General features: G+C 47.2%; 1 protein-coding gene across 1 annotated transcript; it reads left to right on the forward strand.

The window, feature by feature from the left end:
* Positions 1–1,079: 1,079 nt before the first annotated feature.
* LOC118076234 (rho guanine nucleotide exchange factor 11-like) lies at positions 1,080–9,593 on the forward strand. Its single transcript, XM_035098860.2, has 11 exons — positions 1,080–1,147; positions 2,657–2,832; positions 3,869–4,015; positions 4,781–4,860; positions 5,245–5,370; positions 6,175–6,292; positions 6,768–6,946; positions 7,045–7,120; positions 8,001–8,168; positions 8,274–8,361; positions 9,518–9,593. The coding sequence occupies exons 1-11, from the start codon at positions 1,080–1,082 to the stop codon at positions 9,591–9,593; spliced, it is 1,302 nt and encodes a 433-aa protein (XP_034954751.1).
* The last annotated feature ends 485 nt before the right edge of the window (positions 9,594–10,078 follow it).

Consider the following 10,078-nt stretch of genomic DNA (forward strand, 5'->3'; position numbering starts at 1 on the left):
CCATCTCATGGTTACCTTAATTCTTTTTTATATCCTAGCATTATATACTTCTTCCTCTTTACATTTATGTCCTTTCCATTGTCAAAGATTTTAACCAATATGTATAAAGGTATAGATAATCAACATTACAAGTCTTCTTAAATAAGTCCTGCCAGTGTTATTAATTGCTTGCAATTGTCCTTCATATATTGTATAAATTTACTTCCTTTCCCGTGAAGCTACAGGGGAACAGACGGGTGGAAGGGATGGGTGTCTCTGAGGTCTTCTAGCACTGCTCACTCTTCCCTGTGCCACCTTTTCACTTCAAATTGTACTGCTATGAGCTGGGTCTTTCCTGGATACCCTACCAAACACCCCTCCCCACCCCATCCCGCTGCCACCACAGATCACTTGGATCGGAACAGAACAACCTCAGCTGGATCAAGCCAGTGGCCCATCTGGATCAAGCCAGCAGCCTGTTCTCACAGTGGCCAGCCAGATGCCTGAGGGAAACCCTCAAAACAGGATCCGAGCACAAGAGTACTCTCCACCCCTCTGCCCACTGCCCCAGTCTCCAGCAACTGGAATTCAGAAGCATTACTCCCTCTGACTGTGGAGACAAAGCACAGCCATTGTGACTAGGAGCCATCAGTAGCCCTTACATAGACTAGGTCTAGGAAGAGGCATGTGGTGGAATAAAACTGATTTATGAAAGAACATCAAATGAAAAAACACTGAGGGCTCCAAGATGCCTTAGAGTACACAAAGCTTATGGTTTCAAATGTCCCAGTATCTTATCTGTCCCTTTATTACAGCTCTAACCAGGCCATTATTCTATTCTTCTGCCGCTCATCTAACCAACCCTGCTGCACATCCACCCCAAGCCCCAGCTCTTCCCTCTCTGATCTCCAGGCTCCAACTGACTCTCAACTGACTCCCTCCCAGCATTCAAACCACTTTTCAAAACGCCTGCTCAGCCAATCATCACTCGCCACTAACATTCCACCTCCCCCTTCCTATTGAATATTACCTTACATCTTCTAATACCGGTATACCCACCTATTTATGCAATGTCATCTCAATTACTAGTACAGGTGGACATGCATTATTATAAACGAATGCACCAGGTGAACACAAGGAGCACCCGCCTCAGCCCCTTGTTCAGAGGGTCTGTCAGGGAGGAGAAAGGGATTCCCACATCTCTCTCCCTTGAGATAGCAAACTAGGAAGGGCAGTTAAAATTATAATATACTGGAGTGTAGCGGTTCGTTCCGGACCAGGGTTCAAATCCACACTTGGCCGTGATGCTCACTGGGTGTGACCTTGGGCCAAGTCTCAGCCTAGCCTACCTCACAGGGCTATTGTGCAGATAAATTGGAGAGGGGGGGAGCGCCACGTACAACTCCTTGAGTTATTTGGAGGAAAGTTAGGATTTTCATGTAATCATAAAATTAAGCACCAAGAAAGGTCCCTGGGAGCACTTATAAAAGATGCCTAGATGTTGTGAATGTGGGTGTGTACCCGAGTTGAAAGAGAAGTGGGTTCCATAATACAATGAAGCCCACACACTAAAATTAAAAGGCTTGCCTTATTTCATTTGATGTCCCAGAGGCATGTGAGGCTGGGGGTGTTTAGGGGAACTAACTACGTTATAAGGGTAGCCTAGATCCAACTCCCTGGCCCAACTGAGAGGACAGGGTGAGGGGTAAATTAAGGAATAGGCCAGGCTTTGACTTCACAACCGACAGTGGGATCCTTCATATTTGTTTCCCAGGAGGCCTGGTGAGGAGTCTGCTTTGAGCCTTGGATCAGCTGAAAGTACAGACACTGGTCTTCCTTGGCTCACTTGAAAGTGCAGACATCTGTCTTTGGATCCGCTGAAAGCGTAGACATCTGTGTTCCTCAGTACAGTTGAAAGTGCAGGAAATTTGTCGTTTCCCGTTGCACAATGGGGGGCTGTTTGTCCTCTTTTCACAGAAGGTAAAGTTGGGGGGTAGGGGAGAGATATTGATGCTGTGTGGTCCCCTATGGCCAGTTTTTGAAGATGCTCATCGGTTATTTGACTATTCTAACTCCTGTGCTGGCTGGGGGCTGCTGGGAGTTGTAGTCCAACAACATCTGGAGGGCACAGGGTTGAGGGAGGCCATTTATATGGAGTGGTCAGGAACACAAGGAACACCAAGGCCCTCCTGTTAGTAGGAGGGACCGTGGAAGTGGTGGTGGTGGTGGAGGAAGAGACATTCCTGGTTTGCATTCAACATGCTTCCTGTCATTTATTCCCTCTCTTCCACACCCACAATGTTCATTGCTAGCCAGAGTCATGGAAGAAGCCCCAGAGGGACTTAAATGCAGCTTGAAAGACTCTCATATAAAAACACTCCCTTGGGTCCCATTGAGGTATCATTGTTATTTATTACATTTATTAATCACTTGTTACTAAAGTGTCTCAAAGCAACTTAAAATACAAAATACAATAAAATCAAACAGTAAAATATACATAATAAGCAAAATGTCTGTCTGCCAAGAATGTGACAACGAAAATCCGTGTCTCCTTCATTAATGCTGTATAAAACACTGAGTCCCAAGAAAGGTCCAAAATCAATGTATGAGGCCCGGAGGACCTTTAGCAGACTCTCTTTTGACACCCTTCCTCTCCCGTTTCCTCAATCCCCCACAGGAACATCGAGACCTCAAACTTGTGGTCCACCTCAGACCCCTCCCTCCCCTCCTTGCTGGGGGATGACCTCTTCTATGTGTCGGACCTGAGCTCACAGAAGTGGAAAGACACTGTCGGCCGCCATGTTGCGTCTTCCCTGCCACAGCAGGAGGTTGACCACCAGGAAGCTATCAATGGTGAGGTGGTCATTCTGTGGCTCATACTTTGGGTTACCCTCAGAAAGTCATTGGGCTCTAGAAGGATCTCAACTTACTTTAAGCAAAAGTGGAAGAAATGCCTAGTGAGATCTCTCCTGGGAAGTGTGTCCTTGGCTGTACATGTGGCTTGGAACTTTTGAGTTCTTAAAAATGGCCATTAGTGAAATGCCCTCCAGGCAAGACCCACATGGGTCAATAAAGATGGACACCTGTAAAGTTCTGACACAGGGCCAGGGGAGCAGGGTGGGAAGAAGGCTTATTGGCCCTGAAGTGTGCTGTAATGTCTCTGAGGAGGAAGGGAAATCCATAGATGAATGGTGTTTGTGCGTGTTGCACTGGTAACCAGAGCTATCAGCTGCATATTGGTGCCCATGCTGAGGAAGGGACTCATAGCTCAGTGGTGGAGACCATGTTTTCCCTGCAGAAGCTCCCATGCTTGATCTCCGATGGCATCTTCAGGTAGAGTTGGGAATGTCCCTTTCCTGAACCCCTCTAGAGGAGCGCCTTCTGCCACGTACTATAGACAGCACTGAACCAACGGTATTTCACTCATTAGAAGACAGCTTCCTGCATTCTCATTTAAATCAGCCCCTTTTATCTGGAACTGTGAGTATTGGAATCTTGTTTTATCTTTAGTGAAAGGGCCACAGCCCCTTCATGGAACACATGTTCTGCATGTAGAAGGCCCCAGGTTCAATATCCGATGGCATCTCCAGGTCGGAATGAGAAGGAAAGACCCCAGAAACCTTGGAGAGCCACCTGCCAGTCAGAGACAAGAAGGCATTGGGCCAGGTGGACCAGGGTCTCTGACTGAATAAGGCAGCTTCTTAATGCTCTGCCAACAGCAACTCCATGGACTTGCTCCCAGTACAGGAAGAGAACATGATCAGTCTCCTCTTGAAAGGCAGAACCCAAGGCTTTTTTCAATGAACCTGCTTTAGCTGCCTCATTCCTGGATCCTGCTGGGATTTGACCCCTAGCTGACATTCTTCCCCTTTCCCCTCTCTTTGCACAGAGCTGTTTGTGATGGAAGCCACTCACCTGCGGCTTCTGCGTGTCCTGACTGTCTTCTTCTATCAGCGCATGTTTAGGGAGAAACTTCTTTCGCGGGAGGAGCTGGCCCTCCTCTTCCCCAACCTCCCAGAGCTGCTGAAGATTCACAGTAAGGCTGCCTCTCTTATTCAGTTGGAGCCCCTTTGGACTAGGCCCCCATTCTGTGTCTCACACAGACCGTCGCTTGCTCACGGTTGGGTCAGGAGTAGAGGGAGAGGGTCGCCTCCATCAAAGGCCCTCACTCAGGAGGACCATTGGAGCAGAAGGCAGCTAGATAAGGCCAAAGGAGGTCCATCTAGACCTGAGTGCAACAGCAGCGCTCCCCAGGACCTCCAACATTTCTCAGATAAAAATAGGGGCATCCTATTCAATAATAATAATAATAATAATAATAATAATAATAATAGTATTTAAACCCTGCCCATCTGACTGGGTTGCCCCAGCCATACTAGGCAGCCTCCAGCATACCGTATATAAAAGCATCATAAAAACTTCCCTATACAGGGCTGCCTTCAGATGTCTTCTAAAGGTTGTATAGTTACTTATCTCCTTGGCTCGGGTGTCATATAACTCCATACCCTCCAACATTTCACCAATGAAAAGAGGGACATCCTAAGGAAAAGCGGGACATTACAGGATCAAATCAGAAACTGGAATGGCTTCTGTAAATCCGGGGCTGTCCCTGGAAAATAGAGACATTTGGAGGGTCTGCCAATCTATAATGGCCAGGTTTGCGGCCCATCGCCGGGGGGCGGGGGGTAGTACTAAAAAAAGAGATAGAGACCATGTCTGTCCTTCTCCCCCTCCCATTTCTGCTGTGGCTATTTCCCCACCCCCCTTTTCTCACCATTCCCTCCTCCTGTCCTTTCTCCAGGTTCTCTGTCAGAATCGATGAAAACACTTCAAGAACAAGGGCCCATCATCCATGAGATTGGACACTTCATGCTTTCCCAGGTAACAATCTCTGAGTGGCTGGGCTGGTGGTGGGGATGTGGCTGTGTGTGCAGGCAGTGTTTGGGGCTCTAGTTGAGTTTGGCCGCTTGATTTCCTGACCTGCCTGATTCTAACCAGGAAGTGTTTCCTCTCCCCTGCATAGCTGCCAAGTTTTCCCTTTTCTCGCGATGAAGCCTATTCAGCATAAGGGATTTAAAAAAGGGATAACTTGGCAGCTATGCTCCCCTGCCCCCTTTGCCCCCTTCCATTTAGGGACGTTTTTAGTGTTTGATGTTTTATTGTATTTTTAATATTCTGTTGGGAGTGGCTGGGGAAACCCAGCCAGATGGGCAGTGTATAAATAATAAATACTTATTATAATTATTATTCCTCCCCCCCCCCCAGTTTGGTGGGCCTGCACGCGAAGAGATCCAGCAGGCGGTCACTGACTTCTGCGTGAACCAGTCCAAGGCCCTGGAGCTGATCGAGACCAAGCTGCAGAAGGACACTCGATTCCGGCTCATCATTCAGGTATCCTCATCATTCAGGTATCTGTGTCCTCGTATGAAAGAAGGGGGAGGGATAGACTGTCTCAGATGCTGGGTCTGCACTTTCAGTGCGGAGTGCAAGAGGAAATCTTGGAGGGCTCTTTCTCCATTCTGGAAGGCCAGAGGCCTATCCTCCTCTCCCTGCTACCCACCCTGAATGCGATAGTGCCTCTGAATTGTGCTTGAATCCACAAGTGGGTAGAGTGCTCTTGTGCTTGAATCCTGCTTGTGGGCTTCCCATAGAAATCTGGTTGGCCACTGCGAGAACAGGATGGTGGACTAGATGGGACATTGGCCTGATTCAGCAGACTCATCTTATGTTGTTCTCCCCCTCGCCATACACACACTTCCAGCCTCAGTTTTTACAATGACAAAACAGCTCCACTGTCCACTCACATCTCCCCCTCCTGCTTTCCTTCTGGGTCTAGGGCAGGAAGAACAACAACATCCCCCAGGAAAAGAAGGAAAGCAGGAGGGGGAGATGTGAATGGAGAGTGGAGCTGTTTTGTCTCTTAAGGCTCCTGAAAGCTCTGCACTTCCTCTCCATCAGGAAGGTGGTTCTCCAATTGCCCCCTGGATGGGTCTTTTGCAAACCTACACCCCCGCCATAAGAATAAGAACCTAAGAAGAGCCCTGCAGATGGATCAGGCCATAGGCATCCTGTTCTCACAGTTGACAACCAGATGCCCCAAAGGGAAGCCCACAAACAGGACATGTCTCCAGTCTACATATGTAACAGAAGCATATTGTCTGTCTGTCTGTCTGTCTGTCTGTCTCCCCTTCCCAGGAAGCAGAGAGCAACTACCAGTGCCGCCACCATCAACTGAAAGATCTCATTCTCTCTGAAATGCAGCAGCTGACAAACTACCCTTTGCTGCTGGATAATATTATCAAACACACTGATGGTATCTCTGTCTCTACATATTTATGTGTGTGCTGGGAAAGGGAGGAGAGTCGTATCTCCTGTAATTTAAATGTTATGCTTTGTGACCTTTGGATGTTGTGGGCTACATGGAGCGTAGCTTATTGTGGAAAGTGAATACACACATCAATGATGATGGGTATATGGGTGTGTATACACACCCCTCCACTGCTAGTATTAGCAGACGGTGGGGCTGCAGGGTTGCAAGGGGTGTTCAGAGGCCAACTTTCTTATTAGAAAACAAGGATTGCTTGGGATTATGTATTCCTACTGCAGTGCTGCTCATCTGTCTTTTCCAATGTCGTTTCCCTTTAAATGCAGTGTTGTGTCTGTTTTGTATTGGGAACCACTTAAGGACCACCCCTGTGTTTCCAAATCGGCCTCCAAGTTTTTGGTAGATAGAAACAAACTGCCAGCAGCGTGACAGCCCATCTCTCTCTCCCTCTCTCTTTGCTTAGGACAGTCCTCAGAGCACCAGAAGCTGTGCCAGGCTCGGGACCAATGCCGAGAAATCCTTCAGTGTGTGAAAGAGATTGTGAAGAAGGCCGAAAACCATCATCGCCTGGAGACCTATCAGATGTGTTTGGACACCACCTCGCTGCAGTGGACCACCAATGCACAGGCAGCAGAGTTCAAGGTATGGCCCTCCCCATCATCGTCCTCTGACTGAATTCCTGCTTTTATATTACTTCTCCGCTCTTCAAAACGCTGCCCTTTTCTGTCCTGGCTGTCCAGAATATTGACCTCCGGAGTCAGTGCCTGATCCACGAGGGCCCCTTGCGCTGGCGCCTGAGCAAAGACAAGACTGTGGGTACGTGGCTGTCAACCTCACCCCAACAAACACACACATGTGGCATATGCCTCTCAGAGTGGAGGTTTCTGCAGTTCCTCTCTCACTGACTTTGTTTATATCCCACTTTTAATAGTAATCCAAGTGGGGCAGCCCTGTGGCTTGGTGGTAGACTCTTGAGCCCCAAACCCTGCTGCCAGTCAGATGAATAAAAATAGTAATAGTAATAGTTTTATTATTTATACCCCACCCATCTGGCTGGGTTTCTGAGCTAGATGAACCAAGCAGCTTGCAGAAAGTTTGACAGAACGAAGCAATTTTAGAACAAGACCCTGAAAAACAAAAGCATCAGCTGTTGAAACATCAAAACTTCCAATGGTATTTGAAATTCTAAACCAGGCACCCCCAAACTTCGGCCCTCCAGATGTTTTGGCCTACAATTGCCATGATCCCTAGCTAACAGGACCAGTGGTCAGGGATGATGGGAACTGTAGTCCAAAACATCTGGCGGGCCAAAGTTTGGGGATGCCTGTTCTAAAGCAACAGGCCAAAGATTAAAAGACTCTCCCAGACAGGCTGCCTTCAGAAGAAGGGTCATCCTAGCTTGGTGAGAGAGCACCTGATTTGAATGGAGAAAGTTCCGGGTTCAATCCCCAACAGCATCCTCAGGTCAAGCTAGGGAAAAGACTTCCTGCCTGAGATCCTGGAGTGCCATTGCTGCCAGTCAGTGTGGACATTACTGAACTAGTGGACCCCAGTGGCCTGAACTGCTATAGGCAGCTTCCTTTGTTCTTCTGACTAGTTGGGCCTTTGGACTGATCCTGCAGCCAAACTCTCCTGATGTTCTTATCTGGATACGAGAAGCAGGTTAGACACTCCAAAATCTCTGCCTCTCTCTTAGATTTGCACGTGTTGCTACTGGAAAATCTCCTGCTGCTCCTGCAGCGGAAGGATGAGAGACTCGTTCTCAAGTGCCACAGGAAGAGGGTGTGGGGCTCCTCAGGCACTTGGCAAACGATCAGCCCCATCCTCAAGCTGAATGTGGTGCTGATCCGCTCCGTGGCCACAGGTAAAATGGGATAAAACCTTGTTTCCTCATTTTAAGGTTGTGAGCTAGACAGGCCAGCCCTGGTGTGTTGCCTCTTCCTCCATCTTGTCTCTCCTCTCTGTCCAGATCCGCGAGCTGTCTTTGTCATTTGCACATCGGAATTGGTACCCTATCTGTATGAGCTCGTTGCCTCAACACCTTCAGAAAAAAATATGTAAGATTTTTTACCTGTTGTTTCTCCCACAATTCTGGAGCAGACATTTCTTTGTGGCACATTTACCTTTCCCACTTTCCTGCTTTTTCGATCATGGATATTTGTTACTACAGTGGAACCTCGGTTTATGAACACCTCGGTTTATGAATTTTCAGTTTATGAACGCCGCGGACCCATCTGGAACGGATTAATTCACTTTCCATTACTTTTAATGGGAAAGTTCGCTTCAGTTTATGAACGCTTCAGTTTATGAACAGACTTCCGGAACCAATTACACCCATGTTTCAGTTTATGAACGCTTCAGTTTAAGTACTCCGCGGACCCGTCTGGAACGGATTAATCCACTTTCCATTACTTTCAATGGGAAAGTTCGCTTCAGTTTATGAACGGTTACTCCGCGGACCGTCTGGAACGGATTAATCCACTTTCCATTACTTTCAATGGGAAAGTTTGCTTCAGTTTATGAACGCTTCAGTTTATGAACAGACTTCCGGAACCAATTGTGTTCATAAACCGAGGTACCACTGTATTCCACTGTTTGCTGCCCAGTTGCAGGCAGAGCTTGATGGAATGTATCCAGGATGTGTTTTGGAGTTGTTTTTACTAACCAGCCCTCAATTACTCCTCTCTCTGCCTTGCCCTGCCCTGTTTCCTGCTGCCTTTTCCCATTCTGGGCAAGTGTCCAGCTATTTCTGTACATGTGCACACACACCTGTGGTTGTTGTGTTTTTTAAAAAAGTGTGTGTGTAATTGTTAATGTTCTATTTTATTACCTGCCCTTCACCCTAAGGTCCTAGGGTGTATGTTACAACAGAGCACAATATTAAAAGCAGTTTAAAACAACTTACAGTCACACAAATTAGGTGGGTCCCAAAAATATCCAGGCAGATAGACACAGACACAGATGACACAGTCTCTCTCTCTCTCTCTCTCTCTCTCTCTCTCTCTCTCTCTCTCTATATATATATATATATACAGAGAGAGAGAGAGAGAGAGAGAGAGAGAGATACCCCCTCCCCCGAACAAAGAAGCTGTTGAGATATGGGGCCTCTCTTAATGTCAGCCTTTCTAATGACAAATCACAGCTATTCCATTCTTTTCGGGGGCTTTTGCCTTTTAGTGAGTCTTTCTCTCCCTTCCCCTCTTTTCCTGGCAGGTGGATGGAACTTCTGGAAGAGGCAGTAAGGCGCGCCAAGGGAAATGCCACCTTGCCCTCAGGGAGTCTGAGATAATATTAACTTCACATGTAATAAATTAAAACCACAGAGCTTTATTAGAAGACCCTTTTGCATTATTCCACAGACTTTATAAAATGGCGGCGGCGGCAGGGGTGGGGGGGATCCTTCAGTTGTACCTTCACCAATTACCCTCCTCCTCAAACACAGTTCCTGCTACTAGTTAAGACCAATGGGATGTCAAGAGCAGTTTTCTCATACTAGCTTTTTTGGGCCAACTGAGGTTATCAAAACAGAGAATTCTGCAGACGGTAACAAGAAAATAAAGGAAGTTGCATCTTTCTTGCACCTAAGCAGCATCCCCCCCCCCCCTCCAATGCCTCAAATTACTGCATGAAAAGTTCTGGCTGTGTGGAGACTTGCCTCCTTTTACCAATTGTAACTCTTTGAGGCAGATAACTATTTGCCTCTGTAAACTGTAGGGCGCATTAACTATGCTTCATAAATAATAACCTTTTTTTAAAGCACCAAGAGTTAAGAAA

The sequence above is a fragment of the Zootoca vivipara genome, chromosome 17 (genome assembly GCF_963506605.1).
Source record: "Zootoca vivipara chromosome 17, rZooViv1.1, whole genome shotgun sequence".
NCBI lineage: Eukaryota > Metazoa > Chordata > Lepidosauria > Squamata > Lacertidae > Zootoca > Zootoca vivipara.

Bases quoted from the DNA above. Each gene is read 5' to 3' on its own strand.
- LOC118076234 (XM_035098860.2), top strand. From the start codon at position 1,080: ATGCATTATTATAAACGAATGCACCAGGTGAACACAAGGAGCACCCGC. The intron at 4,016-4,780 runs GTAAGGCTGCCT...TCCTTTCTCCAG, and splicing joins AGAGCTGCTGAAGATTCACA to GTTCTCTGTCAGAATCGATG. The intron at 6,293-6,767 runs GTATCTCTGTCT...CTCTTTGCTTAG, and splicing joins TATTATCAAACACACTGATG to GACAGTCCTCAGAGCACCAG.